We start from the raw sequence: 26,050 nt of genomic DNA, 5'->3' as shown, positions 1-26,050 counted from the left end.
GGTTGGAGATAGAGTGGTAAGCTAATCTAGTCCAAGTACAGGTGGAAAGCGAGTGTAGTTACATTTAGGAAGTAAATACAGGTCAAGATTTTCTGCTGGATACTTATATACAGTCCACATATCAACAGTCTGTATTATGGGGTATTATGCCTTGAGGAAGCTGGATTGTGAAGCCAGGGGGGAGAGTGGTCATCGGCTTTGTGGGAGCTGGGGAGGAGCTCCCACAGTGCATAAACAATCTGGCTTCTGCTCAGTAAACTGGTTTCTATGAGGCATAGCTTGTCCAAATTAGTAGTTGTCTGAGGCAGCCCGGTTTGCCCCAGAGAAAAGTGTACGAAGCATGTTTAGTCTGCCCTGTTCCCATGATGCACTGGGCCAGGGACAGACTGATTTGCATATAGCCAGGTTCTGAGCTGGGATGGGGCAGTGAGATAAATAACGGTGATGGATCAGGCCCTGATCTTTGGACTGGGTAAGAGTGGTCTGCTCAATTCAGACACTCTGTTCATTACCACCCCCTTTTCTGAATCTATTTAACAAAACAGCCATAAAGTAAAAAAAAAAAAGCAAAGTAAAAGGTTCAGACCACATTAGTTAAAAGGATAAAACTTCAATAACCAAATGCCACCAAAATGTCATGTGTCGGGATCAAAAGGGAAAACCAGAATTGTAGCACAAAGCTAGTTTTTGAAGGCAAACCCATCTAAATCAGTGTGCTGGCTGTGGTTCTCACAACAACTTCAAGGAGGCAGCTCTGCATTTGTTTTTAGCAGTGGAAGAAGATTTCACTCTAGAAGACATAGCTTCTTTGTCATCAGGCCCTTCTACGCTCCACTGTCTTAGAGGAGAAATTTCAACAGCAAGCAGACTCCTCTGCTCAGGTCCAGGGCCACTTTCTCTTTGTGGCTCAAAAAGAACTTGCCTTCCCCAGCCCTTGGAGCATCCTTGCAGATCTAGAGATTCAGGGCAAATCTGGAGACACTCTCCGCTGCCATCACGAGGCAACTGGGATTATTTTCCAGCAAGCAGCACATCAACATCTGTTCTGGTCAACTTTCTGCCTTCAAATTGCTCCTGCAGTAGGTTTCAAAAAGTGAATACAGTTGTGATTTGTAAACACACCTAAGCAACTTCCTTGTGTTCTTGCACTTCCTCTGCCTCAGTTTTATAATAGTGCTTCCACGTTCCTCATACAGGGGACTTATAGTAGCATCTGTCCCAGAAGCTTTGTGGGACAGTTGACAAAGATGGCAGACCTAAGCTTCCCCAGATTTCACTCTGTCCCCCTCCACGCTCTGCCCAAGAATGGTCCACTCCTGCCACTAATAAGCCCCCACCCCTTTTGGACACACCAGTCCTTAACTCATTCTCTGAATGGTTTATGTAAGTGTGGAAGGTTCCTTCTTGCAAAGAGAACACGGTTCATGGTTCCTTTTGTCAGGGAGATGTTGTCTGGTCGTGGGGCCAGAATGTCTAGAAGCCTGTTGTGTCCGAATCCTTTTAAGTAGGCCACTTCACTTAACCACAGGGTTCCTGGACAACGAGGCCTAAAAGACAGCAATTATCTCTGAGCTGCAGCGAGCATTACAGATGGAAAGGAATTAAAAAGCACACGTTTTATCGATTGTGTTATTTACCTACAGGCAGTTAAAATGGAGTTTGTAAATATTTATTAAGAAGAAGTGGGTGAAAATAGGTTTTAAACAAAATGTTGCACATTACGCAGCATCTGGCTCTAGCTGCTTGCTCAAAAATTGCTTTTTTAGTCAATGCAGAATTCCAAAGGTTTTACTTTAGCACATTTTAGTTAGCCATATGAAATTGTTAAATCGTGCATTATAATGTCAACAATGGCTTTTCTTTTTCAAAACAAGCACAGGCTAAAGCCTGCCGATCCAAATTTTTTTTTAAGCATATGGTACAGTTTTCTCTAGATGTCAGTGGGGAAAACCTCTTGCAAGTTTACAAGAGAGATTTGACTTTAGTGCAACCTGAACCCTTTATGCACATATGAAACTGACTTACCAGTGTGGCAAATAATCTAATTATCGAATCGTCTTTTCATTTTAGGGAGATGCACAGGCAAATGAAGGCAGGTTATCCGCGTCACTAGCCCAGAAATCCAAATACTAGATGTTCAGAACCCAAAGATAAACCAATCAGCAGGAAGCACAGCAAGAGATGGAGATCCTACACTGACACACAGTGTGTCCTGCTAGGGCTCCACATCGAGGCCAGGGGCAGGAAGGAGAGGTGCAGACAGAAGGCAGAGAGCGGCCCTTCTCTTCTGTACGCTTGATTCCGGAAGCATTGTCTACAGCAGGGAGGGCCGGATCCATGCCAGATATTCTGCATATCCCTATTTAGATTAATGTTGTTGTCTTAAAAATCTGGCGTGGATCCGGCCCTCCAGGACCGACTTTGGAAAACCCTGGTCTGGAGCGCTGTACTAAACTCAAGGCATGCGATCCTTCTACAACCCCTCTCTCATTACACTCACTCCTAAATTTCACCAGTATTACTGGTGCAAGGATAGTTAGCACTCCAGGTAAAACGGACATTTCCCTTTCGTAGATCAGGTGTAGTTTTACTCCACCTTTATTAAGCCTAATTTTTTTTCTAACTCTTGTTAGGGCCTCGTTTCTGGTTTAGATATGTCAGTCGTCACCTTCCACAAAGCCCTATTTTAATCGTAAGTTGTTGGTAACAAACTTGACAACAAGTGCACAAGCTATCCCATTGACCTTTTACCTGTGAAGGAAAAAGGTCACGTTAGTCAAATACATACAGTAAATAACAACATTTACTCCACCTGTCTTCATCCGCCTTCTCCTCTAACCTGTCACTGACCAGTTCCTGGGCATGGGGAAAGAAGGGCAAAAAGACAGGTAAGTGGCCCCTCTGCCTCACCCCCAGGTAAGGGCAGGGGACCCCTTGAGTCCTCAGCTGTCATCGTCTTCTTTGATGCCTGAGCCTTCCAGCCCCCCTTGTAAGGGTACAAAGGGGACCCCTTTGGGTCCACAGGTTTCATCGTCGCTGTCTTCATCTGATCCGTCCAGGGCTGCATAGCCACGCAGGAGGCTGTGGATCATATTACGGCTTCCAAGGGTCAATGTCTCTTTCTTCCCTACTACCAGGCGGTTTATGAAAAATAGAAGAACATCTTTAAAACAGCACAGGAGCCTTCTGCAGTTCTGGAGGTCCCTCAGTGCGTGTGTCCCTGGGAACAAACCATACATCACAGAGTCCGTGGTGATGCAGGGCGTATGTATCCAGGCTCTAAGCCTAGGGCCTTCAGCAGGTCCTGTGCTTAATACTGTACCTAGTAAGATTTGGTGAACGTATTGTTTGAAAGTAGGTACTTGTTAGAGGGTCATGATCATTCACGCACATGCTCTATGTAGGGTGGTACACCTACCAGGATCCTGGGAAAAGCATTAAAGAAAAAGTATTGTTTCCAGTTACAAATGTGAAGAGTCCTCTGCTAGTGATCACAAAACTCCCTTATTTATGCAGAAGAAATTTCAATGCTGGTTCAGATTTGTACCATAATATCAAAGGTTTATTCGTAGGTGCAAAGAAAAATGTATACTTGAATTATTCATTGATACTCAAATACTTAAGTAAGTAGAACCTTTTGAATTAAAACTTGGTGCACCAACTATAATTTTGGGTTCCCTTACATGTGAGTTTGGGTATATGGTTGTATACCAAGGCTGCACCTTATGTAAATGTAAATGTATTTGAGCTTATATAGCGCACAGCTACCCACAAAGGGTTTCCCGGCGCTTGCTTAGGGAACCCGTCCTGGTATTCCCCTGTGAGATAACCCCGGCAGGGTATCCACAAGGTGAAAGCCAGGCATCCCGCCGCGAGGGGCCGTTGTGGAGATTAAGCAAGCTATTGCCCAGAGTCGCAGAGTGTGAACCCGTGAGTCGAGTAGGCACCGGAGCGAGAATTATCGAGTCCGTGGAATTATTGAGCCCAAGACCCGCCGAGGCGGGGAATTGAACCCTGGTCCAGGGCCGATCTCAGCTTCCGGGTCTGCCGCCTCTAACCCCTGAGCCACACTTCTCCACCTTAGCACCAGTCCAGTTCATTCTCACCCCTAAAGTTTGCATTGACCTCAACAAAATCCATAATGTTCACCACTCCATGAGAGCATAGGCAGACACACGAGTGGACATTTTGAAAGGAGTTTTCTAATAAAAGAAAAGCCGTTCCAAGATGGCCGCTGATGCTCACGTCATGTCGCATTGTGATGCACAAGTGGCCATTTTGTCATTTTTAAATTGCGGTTCCAGCATGGCCAACATTAATTTAAAAAAGGTAAATAAAAAAATAATAACATGTAGCACTTGACAAGAAAGACATATGTGGGTTGGTGGCAGTGTGCAGCTGCCAGAATCCCGCTGGAAAAAAGTAGAAGAAAAGAATGTAAAGTAAAGGCAGTAGTGTTGGGAGAGCAATGGGAGAAGTTTATTGCAGGGAACAACAGGCACACTGGGGAAAGTGTCAGAAAAGCAAACCAGAGCAAGCACACAAGGCAAGGAGAAGGAAAAATGAATATACTCCCATGAATTGCTGAAAGAAAAAAAATGTAGCTCTCTGATTGTAAGCAGTGAATGGATACAACTCATCCTGTAATGAAACTCTGTAAAACAACTATCCTCTAGGGGAGGAAAACACAAAAAGGGGAATGAAAGCCATTGAATATGAGGCAAAGAATAGAAAATTGACAACAAAGCCAAACAATGATGTGCAATGGGATGATCCTCCCTATGTATTGCATTATATTCAATAGGTCTTAGACAACAGGCAGCTGAAAGCAGTTTGTAGGCGAAACCTAAAAGAGCTCCTAAATTGTCAATGCCAGGTGCAAGGCATTAGGCCACTTCTTTTAACACACATGGTCTTACTGGTACTTGTAGTTCTACATTCTTCATTATAAATGCTGGATTGCAAGTTCCAGAAATAATGGTGTTTTGATGTAAGAAGCCAGGACTGGCTCAGCATCTTACACTTGAGACCTCCTCACATTTCCTCCTGTCTCATCATACTACCTGCACATTTCACTAACCTTGTAGTTGTATCTGTCTGGTAACCATGGATAAACCCAAACAGATTTCAAACATTCATGATGCCCAACTGTTAAGGACAGTAGTCTGTTTCCCCGCTCTGGATAACTCAAGCTTTGAGTTGGGGGCTGGCAAGACGCGCACTCTGTGTAAGTTGCCGCTCATTATAAATGGAAGTATTACTACTTTAAAAAAATGCTACATGCATGATAGCAATTACTTCTTTTTATTTCGCTTTTCATACCACACATCTACTGTTTCAAAGCACTATAATTAACAGACATTCCACAATTATCCTCAAAGGTGGATGACAAGTTTGTATACCTAATTTCGAGTTGACTGTTTTGGATGAAAATTATCTGAATTAATGTTACCCCCGAGCAACTCAATGTAAAAAATACAAGTCCATGAGTACAAAAGTGTGTCTTTGTTATTCGTATTTTTAATTTTCTGTTCTTCTTCACAAAGTATTAGGTGTCCTTCATACATCCAGTAATCCCTTTATTGATTCAAAAGCTATAAGTAGCCAACATGTGTTTCGTCATTAGGTGTGTCAACCTTTGACTTCATCAGTTCTGAAAAAAATTGCTGGACCGAAGTAATAAAATTGGGAAAAACCATGGTTCGGTATTATGAATTCAGTTCAGTTCCATATGGCCAAGTGTAATATCTGTAACTGTCTAACCCGCTCGTTTCCGAAAGGAGAGTCAGCGTGTTGTCTCAACACGCCGACACACACGCGACAATGGAGTACTCTCCTTTCGGAAACAAGTGGGTTAGATAGTTACAGAAATTAAACTCGGCCCACTGTCCACTCTTCACTAGTAGTGTCTGGCATCTTTAAGGGTACGGTGCAGTGCAATGAAAATTTGTAATCCTAATTTTCAAAGTATCCGTGTCTACTAAAATTAAGTCATTGAGACAGGTAGCTTTTCGGGTTAAAGGTGTGCTCATGTGTAAGCACCACTACACCAGTGTGTGCGGGTCTATGTGTGTGCATGTGCGATGAGTAACAACAATGTTTTAAGTGCTAATACGCAATCAGAGCATTGTTACGCATGACGACAATCCCCATGAGTAAGTATAGAGGAGGAGTAGTGCTCAAGAAAATCTGTGACTTGCATAGGTTTCCAAGAATATTCCTACAGATAATTTGAATCTGTTGAATTCTGCTCAAATCATTGGACTAAACCCAGACCTGGAATAAGTAGATTTATGACTTTGTAGAGATTTTTTTTTATCTGTGCTCCTTTGAGTTTCAAGCATTCTAACTTTACGACCGATAGTTTTCAATGGAAATAACTACATAAATGCCCACGAATGAAAAATACTTTGGGGGATTTCATGGCTGATAAATCAGTCACATCAATGATTCAATTTTTTGTGAAAAGTATGAATGTTTTATTTAAATGTTTAAATTTGCTGCGAAACGTAATGTTTCATTTAAATATTTAATTTCACAGATACAAATAAAGCTTAATCAGGATAGTTCAACACAACATTAATTAGCATATTGTTTAAAAAAATACAGAAAAAAAAGTGTGCACAAATAGGTAAACTGAACTGACAAAATAATAGATATAAGCAATATAAGAATTATTAGGTGGAGCAAGATACTTAGATTGGAGAATAGAAAGAAAAAAATCTTACTTGCAGTGCTGCATTTTGAATGTGAGAATAATAGAGACATGAATGTTGAAGAATAGCCGATTCAGTGGGATTGAAGCTGACAGAGTGTCAATATTGTTTGCAAACTCAAATTTCAGCACAGTCTTTAGCAAAGGAAGTAACATTAATTCCATGCAAGAAAATCGAAAAATAGCACTGGTGCAAGGACTTGGACTGGTGCATGGTCACAGAGAGAGCGGTGTATGAGGTTAGTGGGTGCCCTGCCAAGTGGTCTCAGGTATGGGATAAATGGAACACCCACAAGTGAGGTATATGAGAGCCCCCGAGGGCGAGGGAAGAATATGTCACAGGAGATTTTAATACGCCTTCTTGTAATCTCTGCACTGTTGTTTTGCTTACATTTCGCCACGTGATACCCCTGCACCATAACCTTGTTGCCACTATACGTGTATCGTACCTTTTTCGAATGTCGTGCCTTGTCTTCAATAAATGAATTGGAGAAAAAAAATCTGAATTTCAGTAAAAAAGTAAGTTGTACTCACTTTGCAACATTACTTTTTTTCAACTTAATGGCTAAATATTTTTCTCAAAAATCAAATTAATTGTGTCTTTATATTGAAGATTTTTTTAACTTCTAGTTTACAAATATAAAAATCACAATTCTGATAAATCTAAGGTATACGTTTTTGGGAGCATTTCTCTTACTACATGTGTCTCCATTTCAACCTTTCAAACAGGTGATAAGCCATCATGAAAGAACAGGACGTGTGGTGTGCTTTTAGCAAGTCCACAGGAGACACCAGCAGCAAATTTAGGGAAGCAATAGTGAGCTACCCCTAAATGACGCGCTATGCTATTGGGCGGATTTACAGTGGTTTCATTCAATAGCACATGTACTCATTGCCAAACATGTGTTAGTCACACATGCACAAACTCAGCCAACAAGGAGGAGTCTGCTCAAATTCTGTTTGTTGTGAGATGTAATGGCTGTGTCAGCTGTCTGGTGGGAAGTCCAGAAATGTGAACACCTGAGGCATGTTAGCCTTCATTTCATAAAATCTACAGAGATTGTAAGAAATTGCTAATCTAAAAAGTCCTCTCAAATGCAAGTAGTTTTTATACCCACAGTGAATGTGTAAAATAATGGACGGAATCTTGTTTTGGAGTGAGGCTGAATGGATTTGGGTGGCTCATTCGACCAGTCCAATTGGAACAGCGTTTTACTGGGCTGTTAAGGCTATTAAGGGTGTGCTGTCTAATCAGCTTACTATGAAGGAGGGCACTAGCGGGCAATAAAGCAGGCTTGATGCTTCCTTAAGTTGTCGCAGGTGTTGTAATGCATATGCACCAGCCAATCAGAATGTGACTTTTGCTTAGCGCTTCTCAAAGTACTCCATATGAAGTCACACGCCAATGTCCACCAGTGTTGCTGAAAATGTTATTAGGCAAAAATACACAATTTATGTTTGCTTTTTTTAAATGAAAGACTCAGAGTTACAGGTAGATTCATCATTGAAAAATCAGCTCGCAAAGGGCCAGATTCTGAGAATCCGGCCCTTTACAAGCGCAATTTTTGCATTTGGGATTCATCATCTCAAATGCAAAAATCGGTAATTGTGAATTCGCTAAATTGCGAGGAATTGCATTTAAGGAATCTCTATTTGAGATTCCTTAAATGCAATTCATTAACCATTTTTAAATTGCGAAATCACAATTTCGGGCCGCTATTTACCGCGAGGTCAAACCTCGTGGTAAATAGCGAAAACTTAGAAAAATGCTTTTAAATGCATTTTTCTAAGTTTCTTTGGACATGTGTGTGCGCAACACCAATGTAGATTACATTTCAGGGGTGCTACAGGGTGTCCTTTGGACACCCCTAGTACCCTTGAAATCGCGTCCTTATTTGCGATTAGCAAATTGCTAATCGCAAATAAGGAATGTGTAGGAATCGTAATTTATTTAGCGATTCCTACATGAATCCCGTTTTGCAAGTCCTTAATAGCGATTCCTTAAAAATTGCTATTAAGGACTCGCAAAACGGGACTTTGATGAATCTAGGATTTTCTAAACTCCAGAAGCATGTTTTAATTTCATTCTTGAACATTCTGTAGGGCATTATCACTGGGATAATTGCCCTTCATTCTTGTGGTGCCACATAGCTTGGAAGGAAATTAATTTTCTCGGGATAATGCACCTTGGAAACTTCATTTATGCTCTGATACCATCTTTAGACTTGCATATTTTTTTCAACTTAATGTAACCATTTGTTTTTTTCTCTTGGCCAGGCATGGAAGAAGCGTTGGTTTATCCTGCGCAGCGGCAGGATGAGCGGTGACCCCGACGTTCTCGAGTATTACAAAAATGACCACACCAAGAAGCCCATCCGTGTCATTAACCTCAGCTTCTGTGAGCAGGTGGATTCAGGACTCACCTTCAACAAGAAGGAGCTGCAGGACAGCTATGTCTTCGACATCAAGACCAGCGACAGGACCTTCTACCTCGTGGCGGAGACGGAGGAAGAGATGAACAAGTGGGTTCGCAGCATCTGTCAGATCTGTGGCTTCAACCAATCGGAGGAGAATGCAGGTAATGAGACAAGAATAGTGTAATAGTTCTATGTGAGCTCTAATCTTTGCTGGGAAATGTAAAAACAAATTTGCACAATGTTTACAAATGATGCCTTGGTGGACAACGTCCTCTTCAATGCAGCATTGTCTAAACTGAGATTATGTTTTGCTAAAAAAAAAATCAGATTTTAGAGCCTCAATGCAGGTTGCTTCTTCGGAACACGTTCCCTTTGGCTAACAGTAGTTCTACGTGGGTCTCAGTTCTGATAACTATTTTGAAAAAATGTATTATTCACTCTAATTCAGGGGTCTCCAAACCGGTCCTGGAGGGCTGGATCCATTCCAGATTTTTTGGATATCCCCATTGAGATGCATGTAGTAATTTTAAAAATCTGGCATGGATCCGGCCCTCCAGGACCGGTTTGGAGACCCCTGCTCTAATGCATGGTAGGTCTGGTTCCTCTGGATATCATTGCATTTTAGATGTGAGCTCTAATAGTTTTCATTCCTTCCTACTTGCTGGTAATCATATTTTTTGTTTTTGTTTCTCGTACGGTATCTGCATGGTCCCACTACTTATGCTTTCCTGCAAGTGTGCAAGCCTAGTCAGTGGGAACCTGCAGGGATTCTAAAAGAAACAAGCCTTGGCCAGGCCAGTAGCTGCGGCCTTGGCAACGTGGTGCGATGGTTACATCTTTAAAATGCTTTTATTGTACGCCTAGGCCACACAAATAAAAATAAGGGAAAAAAAGTAACCATGTTGCTGCCTAAACATGGCAGTCTTGTGCTTGTACTAAAAATGTTTGGTTTGAAATTAAAAACCATAGCACACAGCTTTAATAGAGCAGTATCTGTGCTTCATAGAGGGCAGGTGTACTTAGAAATTCGTTTTAGTTTTAATTTAGAAAACAGAAAAATTTGATGTTATTAATGTAAAGGAAAAGTTATTAAAAAGGATGAAAGATGGCAAGAAAAATACACTGCCAAAAAAAGTATTGACCTATAATCCCTGTCACTGAAGGGTACTACTTCCTATTAGGCAGCTGAGCATATTATATTGGGCAAAGTACCATTACTCTTAATGCAAGAAACATCAAAATAACAATACCTAGGCAACTTCGGGGTCCTGCTAGGATATCAGGTACATAAACACATTGATAAAAAACACAAATTTGTTGTGCAGTGGGGCAGTGTACAGAACAGCTGAACTAGTAAAACAATTTCATATAAATCTGATTTATTTGAACAATATCATGAAGAAATTTTATATTTTTTTAAAAGATAAAAAGAACATATACATAATCAATCAATTCAAGAATTAATACATGAGGTTTCAACATATATATCACAGTTAAAAACAGTTTACACAAATAAAATTATGCATTTATAAAAAACAACAACAACCAAGTGGATAAATGAGGAATCTCTACGCGCGCTTCGGCGTTACACACGCCTTCTTCGGGAGACCACTTGCGATTTCTAGAGACAAAGGGAGGATAATATACATGAGATGATATATCATAACAACTGTACACTGCGAAGGTTTCCATTTACTGTTTTTTATCAATGTGTTTATGTACCTGATATCCTAGCAGGACCCCGAAGTTGCCTAGGTATTATTTTGATGAATATTGTGCCCTGACCTAGGAACTTGTTACTAGTCGCAGGGGGTCCCTTTCTTATTTGCTCTCTTAATGCAAGAAAGCCAGTAGCTGAAGTGGGCTGAGCCCATGCTGCATGTTATGGTGGGCAGCAGGGAAATGTAAGTAACAGTTGAGTGAACCAATGGCTGAAGAGGGCTGACACTAATATCCTCTCCTTTATATAAAAAAAAAATTGTCACGATTTTTATTAATTGCATGTGGCTGGTAACTAACAGAACCATTTAGGAGATGCTTTTCCAAGGCTGATATCCCAAGTTTTTTGATGTAGACAACAGTGCTTGGTGAATATATATTGACAAGGCCATATCCTTGCAGTATCATTGGCACAGACATGTTTCTCGTGAACGTATTCTACCGTCCCTCTCGAAACTTTGGATAAAACAAGGTAAAATGCACAGGTGAAATACCAGTATTTTTAATGCGCACAGCTACCTCTGAAGTGGTGTCCCAGCGCTGGGGGCCCTCGGGAACATTAACCAAGCCATTGCCCAGAGTCACATGGTGCTGGGCTAACCTGCCTCCAGCACCGAGGATCGAACCCGTGAACCCCGTAGTCCGGAGTCAGGCACCCTGGCCGCTGCGCCACACCTCTTCCACAGTGCATAAACATAGCAGTTCAATTCATTTTTTTACTGGAAAAAAATGCCATAGAGCAACACAGGTTGCCTTTCATGATAGGGCCAAATGACGTTAGCAAATTGAGTGGAAAACTAGCCCTGGGGTGGAAGACAGGGAACTTGCAGGAAAATAGATACGTTCTAGCCCTATAGAACTGATCAAATACAGCAAAGAAGGGATCTTGAACATGGGCAAAATGTGAATTTAGAGTACGTTCTCAAACTGTAACACAAATGCATCCACTGCCCCTATGTTAGCCTCACTAGCTGGAAAGTCAAATTGCATATACAAGAGCATGTACGCATCTTTAAGAGTAAACAAGCATTGGAAATGCAATAGGTCTCGCATTAGGAAAGTTTGAGCTATTGGTATTGTAAATGACACTTTTTTTATTTATGTGTTGGTTTTGAAAGTAGCAAAATTAATAGCTTTGTCAGTTGCAATGTCAATAGTTTTAACTTTTGCAAATGTGACACCTATAGCATTTGTAATGCAATGTGTGTTGTATTTACGTGACTTAGATGTATTGATATTACAAACCTTTGTTATGAGACAAAGAATACGTTTTCCATATTTCGCATTAAGCGAATGCCCTCAACATTTTTAGGAAAAGCCACAGTATGCCTACAGATAGAGTTAACCAGTTGGACTTTAAAACACTAATTGCCAAGATTAAAAACGTCAAAGGCGGTTATAAACACAGTTTAAGTCTTGATGGAAGAGACTGCACAACTAATGCGAGACCACAGAGCAGAACAGGCTGCCATGTTTGTAATGCAGAAAACTAATGTGCGACTCTAGGAACCTCTGGAAATGTTTACTTTCGACTTTGCCCTAACGATAGATAATTTGTACATGCACAGGCAACTGGCTCCTGTTGGTTTTAACTGTCAAATCTAATCACTTTAAGCCTCAATGTTTATGATAAAAAGTAAAAGGCCTCATTCAAACCAGTTGTGCAATATGTAGGAAAAATAACACACAACAGTGCCGTTATCTAGCTAGGTGGTTCCATTAGCTAGTAAAAAACGTCGCCATGGAGAGACTTTTAAAACAAATTTTTAACCACTAGGGATTTGTCTAGAATATATGTAAATTAAAGTATACTGGTGAAATATTATGACGGCTTCAAGATATTTTTATTTCAGTATTGAACAACCCAAGAACTGATGAAGCAATGGAAACGTGTAAAAGATCATTGGCAGCTAGGGATATGCTTGGGGGATTTCCTTGCTATCTATTTTAGAGCACCAAGTCATGACATGTAAAATATTGCAAGTAGCGCATAACATAAATTAGTCTAATAAACAATATTTGACATCAAATTACATAATAAAAAATGATACTACTTCCAGGAATTATAATCTGTGGAAGAGTGGCAGAGTATTTTAAAATGGTGATGTAATAAGCAGTTTTGGGGTTTGAAGGTTTTAAAGGATTCGTTAAAACTCCAATCCTCCTTATAAAATTCCAGCTCTAGTAACGTTGATGACAACGAGGAGAACTGTAATAGCAGAGACGAGCAGGGCTCACCCACCAAAAAGCACGCACTACCACGAAACTGTCAGACCTAACTAACGATTACAAATGTTACTAATAAAGTAAAACTCAGTCTGGGAGTTAGCAGAAATGGCACTTACACATTTTCTTCTTCACCTCCATACAAAGAAAGCATTTTTTTCCACATGGAGAGATTCCTCACCTGAACTCCCACAACATATTGGAGTGTGTTCTCCTTTTCGCAACCCAGCCGCCCTCCTTTGCCCACTTTTTAAGATGTAGTACGGGTGGGAAACTGGACGTACATGTTGGTGAATTCCTACAAATCGCTCACTTTGTGAGGGTTTCCAGCATATGCAATGTGCACTCTCTCGCTGGGAGCAACTATAGCCCCCAACCCTAACCCACTATTACAACAGTGTTGGATATTACCAGTCATAAGTGCCAGTAGTGCCTGTGACGCTCCACATAATCTGATGCTCCGTGAAATGCGAGGGTAAAAAGTGTTATGAATCGGCCCATATGTGCGCAAATGCAAGAAGACCCAAATGATAAGCAGCCGCTGTTCAATAGCGACGTGTGCTTCTGGTTGTTGTAAATAGCTTATTTTACCAACTCAAGTTGCTTGTCTGAAGACGTTTCCCCGAAGATCTCTAGCTCCTCCAGTGTAACGGACAGTGTTCGTTTCATGAATTCAAGGATCAAAACAAAATAAGGGTCACATTTCAGGACAGAGGGTCATCATTGCTGTTGGGAGGGGGGAGGAGAAATGCGACGCGACATGGCAGGCAGGGGAGGGGGCGGAGCGGGGGTGTGGGAGGAGTGCGGGAACAGACGGGGAGGAGAGTAGGAGGAGGAGAGTAGGGGAGCTGTGGGGAGGGGGGAGGAGAAATGCGACGCGACATGGCAGGCAGGGGAGGGGGCGGAGCGGGGGTGTGGGAGGAGTGCGGGAACAGACGGCGAGGGGAGGAGAGTAGGAGGAGGAGAGTAGGGGAGGCACGGCCTAGCGGCCGTGCAATCAAGAAGTGAGGGGGCGGGAGAGTAGGCAAGGCAGGCGGCTGGGGGCATGTGCACGCGCTTTTAAGCTCAATGCGCATGCGCATTGAGCTTAAAAGTCACGGGCACTGCAAGGAATCGCCACGATTCCTTGCAAGTTGGATAAAGAGTGGATAAGCCCCCATAGTCTCGCTTGCTCGATGCGCATGCGCATCGACAGGCGAGACCTAAAAACGTACGACCAAATTAGTGCCAAATTTTACAACTACTTCACACAGATCAACAGAGTTCAAATGACTGTTTTAGAACAAGTCAATCTCAGGCTAAAAGTAGCAGAAACAATCCTAAATAGAAAATAAGCTAAATGGCTCCTTTCTAAAGCTACTGATTGACGAGGTCTGAATGATTTAATCGAACGGGACCACATATCCAACACACGAGTCCACTGATCTGTGTGTGTAGTCCCTGGAGTTACAGTTTGTTTTGTTAATGTCAACTCTGACTTTTCATTTCCACCACAGCTTCTCTGCAGGTACCCTCACTTAATATTTTCCAGCCAAATGTGTACATCTCCACATTTTTTAATAAAAAGGCACATTGATACTCATAAATGTTTTATTGACTTTTGTGCCTCTTCTTTTTTCAATATTTATTTTATTATTATTATTATTCTTGCCTATCCTTGGGAGATGCACAAGTATACCATTATTATTCCAAGATAGCGCAGTTAGTGCAACGCGGCACATGAAGACATCACCCAATCGCCACCACACACAGAGGAAGGGCAAGTGATTAAATAGAATGCCGCTCTCCCCGTTGAGGTCCAAATCCTCAGGTCTCGACCCTTTGCGGGTCTTGGGATCTGGGGCCACTTCCACAATACAGGCGCCAAAGAGATTCCGCCCTGTGCCTGAATCCAATCTTGGGATTACGGGACGCCGGTGAGAACGCATTGGCGTTCCATCTACAATAAGGTTTGACATAAGTAGTGTGAAGGACTACTATGATACATTTAAATAATTACACACTCAGTGAAATTGAATTTTTATATACTTGTCATAACAAATCAACCAGCAATTAATAGTGGGTCAAATGGCATTCGTTTTTTTCCAGTAAATTCTACCAGAGACAGATTTTTTTTGTAGCATCCTGAACCGGGTATGAGATTTCCACACTGGGTTAGGGTAATTGCATACTTGCTATCTCTTTACACAAGACTGAGGTGTATATGCTTGAGGATTACCAGTCAGTTATGTGGCCCTCTCATTTTTCAGATGCTGCTGAGAGCTGCCTACATTAAGCTGGTTAGTTCTCCATTGGTCCTGGTGAAATTGCCACAAGTTGTGTTGGCAATAGAACACGTCGACCTTCATTAGTACAGACCAGAGCAAGTCCTGAATCCTTTAACACATAGAAGGGATGCAATACACATCAGAAAGGGATAAGCATAACCCTAGTCTATTGTTAATAGAGGTGTGCGAAATTTGCGTAATCATGGGAAATTAATTTAGCATTATTATTTAGCTTGAGATGCGCCCTTGCATCAGTTTTTGATGAAAAGAAGTATTTTGCAGTAAAAAAAAATTGAAGGAGAAACACGGTTGATGCATGGGGCGGATGTTAGTGTTATTCCTTTACCCTCAGTAAATTTGTACTATGAATGGTGCGGAATTGCGCGGCGTGACATAATTTCATTAATTTTGCAAATCAAGGTGATTTTAAAAATAAGTGAGGACATGCACCATAGTCCAGCTAATATCTGACCCCAGGAATACCTAGTAACATTTAATAGGGTGGTCAGTAAGCTGGGATCAATAGTCAGAAAACAGCTACCTTGTCCCATGGTACTCACAGTAATCATGGTGCTGGTGTGACCTTCAGTATGAGTGAGCAGCAGGGATGAGAAGCCAGGGACACAGTCCCACCTGCATCTGCTGTCCCTGTGTTTCCATTTAAGGTGTTTCCTCATAACAAGGCAGCTGCAGATAGGGGCTTGTTTGTATAAAACTACTTCTACCCTTGGCTGGTTTTTGAAAGGTGTACAATTAGCTACCTCCATGCAGTGACAAAGATGTCCAAGGCACAGCTAGCTAGGACTTTTCCTAGCAGCATTTTAAAGGGCTAAGACTTATCTATAATGGGTGAAGGGAGTGATCCTGTCCTGGTATTGTAAGGAAAAGTATAAGTGCCATAGACATGCTGGCAGCATGTATACAGAGGCAGAGCAGAGGATCTGAGTGGGACTTGGGTTGGTCCCAGTGCTTCTGGTGTGAGTGGGAGGGCTACGGTGGGTGTTGGCAAGTAAAAAAAAACTAAAACAAAAATGCAATGGGTAGGTATCATACACACGGCTCACCGGCAACAGACACGTGGCTTAAAGATACAAGAAATACACAGAAAACTCACACAGCTTCTCTGGCCGAATTTCAATTGGAAATGGGAAGGTGTGACCGGAAGCGAAACAAAGTCAAAGCCAATGGATCATGAGTTGGCAAGCTTGCAATTCTTCTATGCACTAGACTTTAAAAGTGCAAAATAACTAAACATGTCATAACAATTTTAAAAGTAGCAATGTTTAAGGTGGCAATCATGTACCTGCTAAAAAAGTAAATCAAAACTAAGCTATTTAAAATATGACACATTGGAAAATAAATAAAAGCAGTTAAATGAAAGAAGAAATACAAGCAGAGATTGGCTTACCAGCCCTAGCACTGAAGCAGACCACTCTGTAGGCGTATTTGGACATGTGAAAGAGCAACATTTCTGAAGAAGGCTGACCCATTGGTCAGTGCTGATTGCTGTGGGGGGCAGAAGCAAATTGTGAACTACAGACTACAGTTAAGTAGACTAATAAGTGAAGAGGTTTTACTGAAAGCCCGTGTAAGTATGTATGCATGCATGTATTTTACTATGCATTGTTTGTATGCTATGAGTCTGGCTATATTCTTAAAGTTGCCCCTAAGCCAGACATAAAAAGGATAAGAGTGGAAGAAAACACCCTGACAAAATAAAGTGCTAACCCATCAGATCTAACACTGAAGTGACCTTCTATTTAGCCAGATGTACAATCAGCGAAATTTTGTCAGTCATTGTGTGTGCCAGAAGTCAATGGCAGAAGTGGGCTGACCCATTACCCCAAGCTGTTGACTACAGTTGGCGGAAGCAAAATGTCATAAGCACTTTAACAGACCAACGGATGAAGGCGCCTGACACAAAACACATGCCTGTACATCATCAGCGTCTCCTCCGATATGGCGGAGGAGCATTGCCCCCCATGCCAGCAGCAGGGGCGGCCTCAGGCATGTGCAAGCTGTGCACCTGCACAGGGCCGCCAAACCCCAGGGGCCACCACGCAAATATATATCCTTAATATAATAATCCTCTGAGGATGGATACATATTTGCGTGGCGGCCCCTGGCAGGGATTTGGCGGCCTCCGGCTCTGTTCCACTTCCAAACACCCTGCCTCCCCCCCCCTTCACTGGCCTCCACACCAGCGTTCCTCCGGGGCCCCCCTACCTACGCTCCCTGTCCAGGGCTGCCATGAGCCTAGAGCCGCCCCTGCCAGCAGCCTCAAAATGGCAGGAAAGGGAAAATAAAACGATAAGAAACACGTTTTGTTATCGTTTAATTTTCCTTTCCCGACAAGTCTTTGGGGGTGGGGCCATGGGGATGACAGGCTGCAGGAGGAGTGGTTAGTGCATGGTGATAAGTGCGCATGACGGTTTGGCCAGTCTACCTCAGCCCCCTCCCCCCAGCCACTCCCCAACAACAGCAGCCGCTACTGCTGTACATGTTTTTATTATGAATGTTTTGGAAAACATGAGGATAGAAAGCTGGAGAACTGACTCTGGGCCACACTTAAAAGCTGCTACAATAATTTCTATTGTTCTAAGGGCCCTTCGTTAGGTTGGAGGAGCTTGCGACGGACAGCAGAGTGTAGGAGCACTAAAGAATCAGCAGCTGGGCCTGGCAGTACGAAAAAGGGAGGGTGAACAGGAAAGGGATGCAGTTGTCCAACCTCCCACCACCCGCTGGAAGTAAAAAGAAAAGAAATAGTAGGGGGTGCAGGAGTAACACTCGTAAAATACCCACAAATTCTGAATAGGAACGAGAAAAGGTGGGCTTTAAAGCAGACATGACACTTGGAATGCAGTCCAAAAGGTAATGGCAAATTGACATATGGTCAAAAAAGTACCATTTTGATGGGGAACCGTGATGTGATCTCATTGTAACACACATTCGTAACGATACAGCTAAACATCAGGCAAAGGGAATACTTGTTTGCCTATTAAAGTGGTCAACTGGAGGCTGAAACGCTACTCTATCTAATTGCTGGAGAGACCTTTCGTCGCTTTTATGACTTTACATTGAAGATCAAATTTAGCAGATATTTAGTTCTGCTAAAAAAAGAGGTATTGGGATTTTGTTGATTCTTCTTGCACTGATGTTACGGCACCCGGCACTTTAACTTCCACCTTTTTAAATGTCAAAAGAGGTTTTAAGTTCGATATGTATATGGACGATGGTGAACCCACCCAGGCGCGAGCACTTTTCATCCAATTTAGGTTTGGGGTTCTACCATTGAATGTAATGAAAAATAGTTGGGCAAATGTTACTGTATCCCCTCTGTGTGAATCGTGTCAATCTACCCCAGCGACTATAGAACATTTTTATTTTTTTCTTTTCCGCCTATATAAACTTAAGAAAAACTTAGATTATCCCGGCCTGCCAACTGCTTTCTTTTTCATGCCCCTCTAATATTCTGCGCATATTTAGGTCGGAAACAACAAGGTGGCTTGTCTATACATTATCAAGATACCTGCTTTACGCCTGGTGGCAGAGGCTTAAAGTGGTAAAATAATATCATGATGAGGTTCTAGTGACCAAGCAGGGTAAGCTGTCTGCAAAGTGACTCAGTGGGACAGTAGGGAAATGATGGGGCCGAATTGTTTTACTGTGGGTGTTTTTAACTGACATCTTTGATTTTACGGCAAAAACATAAATTACAATCTAGTTTTAACACCGTGAAGTCGATGTCATTTTAAACTACTGTTTTTTTTTAAATATTTTCATGAAATATAGTGTGCTACCTGATTTTATGTTGTGTATGATCATGCAATTGGTCGAATAAATAAATATAGTTCTGATGGCATTGTGCCCACCTCTGTTGGAATGAGCTTTGTGCCAGGAGAAAGAGGTTCTGAGCAAGCTGGAAACTCCGTAGTTAATAGTTTGAGACTTAAGGTCCGTCCCCCCAGCCTATGTGCAATGGTAAACTATCATGTGGACCCAGTTGAGAGTTTTCAGGCAGGTCACCATCTTGAAAAAGAGTTGCTGAGCTTCTCCTCCTCTGGGCAAGTTTCAGCAAGAGCCTGAACTTAAAACCACTGCACATTCCAAAAGTTACATCACTGCTGCTGATGTTACCAAGTTGTAACTCCAGCCGCCTGTGTTGACGTCAGTCACAACTCCTCAGAGGCGGCTTGTACTTTGCTATCTGTTGGCACCTCCCTCGGTGACTCTGTGTCCTGGCCCAAGTGCCTAACCAGCTATGTTTATTGGAAACAGACTATCCCAGAAAATTGTATACAGCGGCATAACCACCCTTAACGACTAGGGAAATGGAGTTTGTTGTGTAACAGAGCTTCTCAAATATTAATGAAAAGAAAAGTATGTACATAATTTTCACAAAATCCGGACATTTTCCCCTAGAAAGATTGTAGAAAGTTGTTTTGCTAAATATATTGCCAGCTCCTATCTTAAATCAACAAACCTGATTAACTAAGAGTTTGATACAGTTGTTTACTTGCATGCTGCTGTTGCCTTGTGAAAGAAAGACTTACCGAAATGGGAAAACACAACTCTGTTATTTAACCCTTTCGCTGCAGCGGCTATTCCGCCGCAGCGCTAACAGCGCGGGGCGGCCGCATGCTGGTGACAGAACCGCTCCGTCACCAGCCGCGGTTGAGCTGTGCTCGTGACGGAGCGGTTCCGTCATGGCCCGCCCCGCTCAATAGAACGCGCCGCGCAGGCGCGGCGGCCGGGCCATGACGGAAACGCTCCGTAATCAGCACAGCCCAACCGCAGCTGATGACGGAGCGGTTCCGTCATCAGCATGGAACGTGTTAAGGAGTGGGTACTGAGCGGCCGTTATTGACGATTGTATGATGTATTTACAGTCAACAATCACTACTTCTGAAAGGGCATAACATCACCCAAAGATAATTCCAGCCACATATTATATAAGGGATAAAGTACTCCTTACTTACATTATAAGGATATTACAAGTCACCAAGGGGTTCCATAACCATATAGAAGAATGAGGCCGAAGGCCGAGTTCCTTTATAAGGATATGAAACCCCTCGGTCACTTGCAATATCCTTATAATGTATGGTTGAGGGTACTTTACCCCATATAATACATGGTCACACCATCACATTTTCCACAAACCACTTAAAACCTTGGTGCGCAGCTCTTTGATATGAAAGAGAGAGCTTGTTTGCAAACATGAAGGATGAAAATGGAACTTACAGTGCACATTTAAACACATTAAAAACCGGTTAGATATTTTTTGCAAAAAGATATTAGATACGATTTAATGCAAGTCATTTTTTTTTAAAAAAAGAAGCTGCAGTAACTCTGAATGTGTAGAAACATGAATAAAGATTATTACTTTTCTATAATTATCTAAGGAGGGCAAAGATATAAACATGTTCTTTCTGCTTGTCACTGCGAGCTAGAAAACTAGAGCGAAAGAAATAAAAGACATTTTGTTTTGATTGCTTTAAATAGCTACTTTAATTATGCTCCCTGACGTGACCTGCCTTTCACTGCCTCTGCTGGCAGCAGACATTGTGACGTCAGAACTTGACTGTAATAGCTTATTACAGTTCAGTTCTGACATCTTTTCTATATATTCGGCGAATGGGTGCATCACGAGTCGCTGATTATTTTTTATTTATATATATATAAAGTTTGAGACAGCTGTTTATGCATGAATTGCTGAATCCCGTGTATTATTATAATCTAAAGTGAATAGACTTATTAAGGCAGTAAAAAGTCTACAGAAAAATGCCTTAAATAGCACGTAAGAGCAGCGGGATATTTGGGCACAGTAATAAACTCTGGCATCGGAAACTACCATATCTTGGTAGCGGAAAATGGACCATTCTGACTGGTCGAACCATTGCTGTGTTTTGTGTCGGAATTTTGTTGACTCCGACAAATGCAGTGTGTACTTTCCCAGTGCCTGAAGTTAGGTTTGGTTTTGATTTCCGGCTGTACACATTTGTCTGTTCCTTCTGGCCACTGTGCGTTGCACACCTGCCAACTTAAAATAAAATTTCATGGTGTGATAAAAAGGCGTGTTCTTGAAGGGGGTGTTGTCTGCCTTGTGCCTAAGAGGCTCTTCTGCCTCCTCCTCCACCAAATCCTTTCTCCCCCCCAAAAAAAGCTTGCGTAGCCTGGTGCCGATGTCCTGGGATCTTTTCACACCCTTTAACGGACATCTGATGTTTAAAGCCTTTTAATTTGAGCTGGAGATCCACTCTTTGCAGTGGTTTCTTCCTCGTTTTCCCTGCCACCATGTAATGTAAATGTAAATGTAAATGTAATTTGTACTTGTAAAGCGCACTAATACCCCAACTGGGGTGTCCTGGCGCTGTAACGCATACCACTGTGGAACCCTTCCTGGCTTTTCCCTATGAAATGTCCACTCCTGGGCACCCCCAGGGTGAAAGCCAGGCATCCCAGCACTGTTGGGGCTGTTGTGGAGATTAAGCAAGCTATTGCCCAGAGTTGCAGAGTGGGACTCCATGATTGGAATAGGCACCGAGGCGAGAATTATCAGGTCCGTGGAATTTTGAGCCCAATACCCGCCAAGGCGGGGAATTGAACTCTGGTCCCGGCCCAGACCTCTGCATCAGGGTCTGCCGCTCTAACCATTGAGCCACACTTCACCAGCAGCTCCTCACCAGGTGAGCGTGTGAATGGAGCTGATATTGCGTGACACACGGTGTCACCATGCGAGTTGCCGGGTCTAGCGTTGGGTCCTTAGAATAAACTTTGTGTGGTCCACACACGTCGGCCTAAAGTTGAAAACCAGAAACTATATTCAAAGTGAGCAGCAGTGTGTGCATCAGTTGAAGTTTGTGAAGTTCATAGTTCATGCTATAACTGTTACCAGTCTCCTCGTTTACATACTTCAGACACAGATAATGGTCCACTTTTGCTCCCCGACATTGGCTCCACTCAGCGGTCAAAGTGCAAAGAGAAAGTATGGCAACTGTGACCATGAGCACAATGGGGGCAGTGTGAGTGAGCATCTACAACAAAAAGTATGCACCTTAAAGGAAAAACCAATCCAACATAAACAAATCTTCTTAGTGCTGGTGAGTCCCTCCTTACCTTTCAACCTGAGGCAACTCAAGCTTGTCATTGGCTGTGCAGAAATAGTTAGTCTTTGAAAAAAAGTATGGGAACTTGTTTGCTAAAATAAAAAAAATTGGGAATGAGGTTCCCAATAGATCCTGCCCAACTCAACCTCTGTCTCTACTTAACGGGCAACATCTTCTGTATCTGAACATTTATTACGCGACTTCCAGCCACTTTTACTCATCTAAATGGGATGTTTAGTCTGGTTGTCCAGCTAGATATGTTTTCTGTCGTGATGGGGAATAAGACACTCATTTATTTGTGTTTTTGTTGACTGCAGCACAGACCAGTGTAATAGTTAAACTGGTGTCTTTTTGTCATGTAACAACAATACATGAACACTAGCAGGGGCAGTTTGTAGTACTCCATCCTGCAGTATATTAGTAGCTTATAAGAAATTGTTGGCTAATAAGAGACAGTGGCCATGTAGGTGTCATTCAGGTATTAGAATGCTGATCATCCTGCCAGATTACTTCTAAATAAATTCTCCTGGATGAGGAGGGAGCAGTGCTGGAGTATCTCTGTTGCAATCATACTGTGGTGCAGATCTCGACACTGGTGCCTGTTACAAATTGCTTAACGCTGCAGGTTTCCTGTGTCACCTACATGTTAAACACTGTTACCTGAGTAGGAGGGTCATTGTAAAATATCTGAGGAACATTACACGATCCATAATTTATAGTTGTGGTGGAACCTACCTTCCTACAAAAAACATAAAACTCTAAAAATGCTTTATTCAACATTCTAATTTACAAGGAAATGCAATTATAGTTTCTTGAGTCCTTTTTAAAAAATGGTAAAATTGTTTAACCATATCCAGAAACAGTAAAGGATCATGTTTTGCTGTTGGTCATTTTGCCTGAACAAATGTACAGAAGTATACCGCATACAAAACTTATCTCTTAAGATTGACATTGCTTTAGAACACGTATAGAACACTTCTTAGACACATTTATTCGGAATATGATGATGGTACAGAGAATAAAATTATAAGAGATCTTGATAGGCCTGGTGCATATTAATCCTCAAGAGATGAATGCATTACAAAATATGTTGAAGCACAGATCAGGTTAATATGGTTACAATGGTGTACTCCGTTCTAAATAAAAATGATATCTCTCTAGTTTTAGATGCACACCTCGAATAGTTACTGTGATCGTGGAAGTTCTGTAAATATGCTAGAAACCACACTGGAATTCAGTGCTTTTATAATCAGTTATCTGGGGTCGGATCATTTGCAGGTATCAAGTATCTAATTTTGCATCATAAGTGTAGCTGAAAAAGAGCTCCCTTCACTCCATTTTGCTAACATAAAAAGACTAAATATTGGTGGAATTGTCTGATCTGAAGGTGTACGTACAAATGCAGAAATGTATCAATCTATCAGAATGACGGTACTTGTTCTTTTATGGTTAGTGGCAGAATGTTGTTAGTTCTTGGCAGGAGTACCCAGCAAATGAAGATGAACAACCACAGATTCTTAGTTTTGTGGTAGTTTACACCTTTTTAATGCATGTACATTTTCTCCTACCAAAGAGTAGGCATGGCTAGGAAACGTCTTACAATCTTTTTCTACATCTATTATTACTTTTTTAGTCTCATGGTCTTACTTCATTATTTCACCTTCCCTTTTCCTCTTTCATTTCATTGCCCTGTGTTTTTTTAAATCACTTTTCTTCCTTTCACTCTTTCACTTCCCATTTTCCTGCTCCTTTTTAGGTTTTGACTGGCCATGCGCTTTGCGCATGTGCCAAAAAACCTCTTGAGTTGTGTGTGTGGGTCGGGATACGCCCCCTCCTCCGATTGGCTAGCTCCATAAATGGAGGCTAGCCATTGGACGAGGGGCCTGTCCGTCAATGCCGGACCAGATTCGGGGGCGTTCCCGAGATTCTTTGGCTTTTGCCGACGTCACGCGACGTCAGCCAAAAGCCGGGAACGCCCCCGAATCTGGTCCGGCCGGGCCGCAAGCAAGCCGGAAGTCCCGAGTTTTAAAGTTCTCCGTGTCCCTCCTCCCGCCGTCCCCCTCCCGCTCTCCGTGTGGTCTTGTCTTCCTCCCGGAGCCTGGTAATGAAAGCCTAAGCAGTCGGTGAGTTTTAAAGTTCTCCGTGTCCCTCCTCCCGCCGTCCCCCCTCCCGCTCGCACTTTGATTCCAGCAATGTAAATAGGGGGCTTGGCTGAGGACTATCCAAGGGGGCCTTATGGGCAGTAATTTAGATTGGTGCAGTTTGCCGCCGAGACTCGACCCTGGCCCCCCAGCTCCATGCGAGATCCGGCCCCAATGAAGCAGCCGTGTGTCTCCAGCCAGGGCCGCGCTGGGATTGGCCCAGCCGGCCGAGCCTCCGCCACGTCATCCGGTTAGGATTAGGTCGGTCGTTTTCTTTCCCTGCAGTGGTCTTTTTCCCGCCCCCCTCCCACTGTCCGTGTTTGTTCCCGCCCTCCTCCCGCTGATTAGGTCGGCCGTTGTTTACTTTTCCTGCCGTGGTCCCCCCCCCCCTCCCCCACACACACAGCGCCAAGGGTCAAGGAACTGTTGATCGCTGCCCTACAAACCCCATAACGTAAGCCTCACCCATTCATGTATAAGTTAGGCGTGCTGATAACTGTGTAAAATGCATGCAAGGCATATGTGCCAGTCAAACCCATGGAATGCTTATTTTATTTTTTCTGTGGCTTCTACTGGGTGATTTGTTATTATTTTGTTCGTGAAACCAGCGGAGCTCCCTCTGGGCTCAGCAGCGGGCTTTGTCCACCTGTTGCAGTCTCTGCCTGATGGAAGCCCCCGCCCCTCGTTTCTGCTAAATAAAAGGTAGTGGTCTGTGATGAAGCACTGAATAGAGAGACAGAGAAGCACCATTTTATAGCTTTGACCTGAAACAAAACTCCAAAAGTGTTCCTGGAAGCACCCCTCGAGCTCAAAGGGAGCCCCCTCGTTCCCCAGACCAGCTGAGAAATCAGAAAAGAAAAGAGCCCCTCGCCTCCCCCCACTGTCACCCCATTCACTCTGGCAGAGAGAAGCACCTCAAAGAACCCGCCATTTCATTTTATTCTGAAAGGATGGCATAATGGTGGAGAAGGCGTGGGGCCTTTTGTCCGCCCTCTGCGTCCCTGCTTTGTGGGTGGAATTAGCATACTGCTAGGCATTTGTTTGTGTGTGTGAGAGGGGGCGCACCAGAGCCTGTGGACGACCCCCTCGAGTTACACATTTATTTTACAATCTCCAGGCTGGCGAGGCATTTCATTCCTGGCTTTGGAGGTCTGTGTTCAAGGCAGGGCTTGAAAAGGGACCCCCCTTAACGCGAGAATACCTTAAAAACATCGGTATTAACGTGTGCTTTCTGTAGGGGCCGCTGCCTTCGTGGCACTGTAAGAAAAAATTGCCTACTTGGAACTAGCGCCTCCTGAAAGACTTGGAGGCTCTAGGCGGTGAAGTAGCGCTTGTGCAGTGTCCGTGCTTTCTGCTGGTTTTGCCCAGGGCGCTATCTGAGCAGAGGGTATCTCTGTACCGGTGTCTGGGTGGGGTGGGGGGGAAGGAGCTGAGTCTCCCCGGCCTTCTCTTGGGGTGG

General features: G+C 42.9%; 1 protein-coding gene across 1 annotated transcript in view; it reads left to right on the top strand.

Annotated features, from left to right (window-relative positions):
* The first annotated feature begins 8,998 nt into the window (after positions 1-8,998).
* The window catches only part of GAB2 (GRB2 associated binding protein 2), a 157,072-nt gene continuing 140,020 nt past the window's right edge, over positions 8,999-26,050 (top strand). The window contains exon 1 of the mRNA XM_086933906.1: positions 8,999-9,293. Within this exon, the coding sequence (XP_086790032.1) occupies positions 9,032-9,293 (262 nt within the window). The 5' untranslated portion in view covers positions 8,999-9,031. The remainder of the gene's footprint in view (positions 9,294-26,050) is intronic.

This window comes from Lissotriton vulgaris, chromosome 8, assembly GCF_964263255.1.
Source record: "Lissotriton vulgaris chromosome 8, aLisVul1.2, whole genome shotgun sequence".
Taxonomy (NCBI): Eukaryota; Metazoa; Chordata; class Amphibia; order Caudata; family Salamandridae; genus Lissotriton; species Lissotriton vulgaris.
The sequence above is the reverse complement of the archived record's forward strand: the minus strand, read 5'-3'. Positions and strand labels throughout refer to the sequence as shown.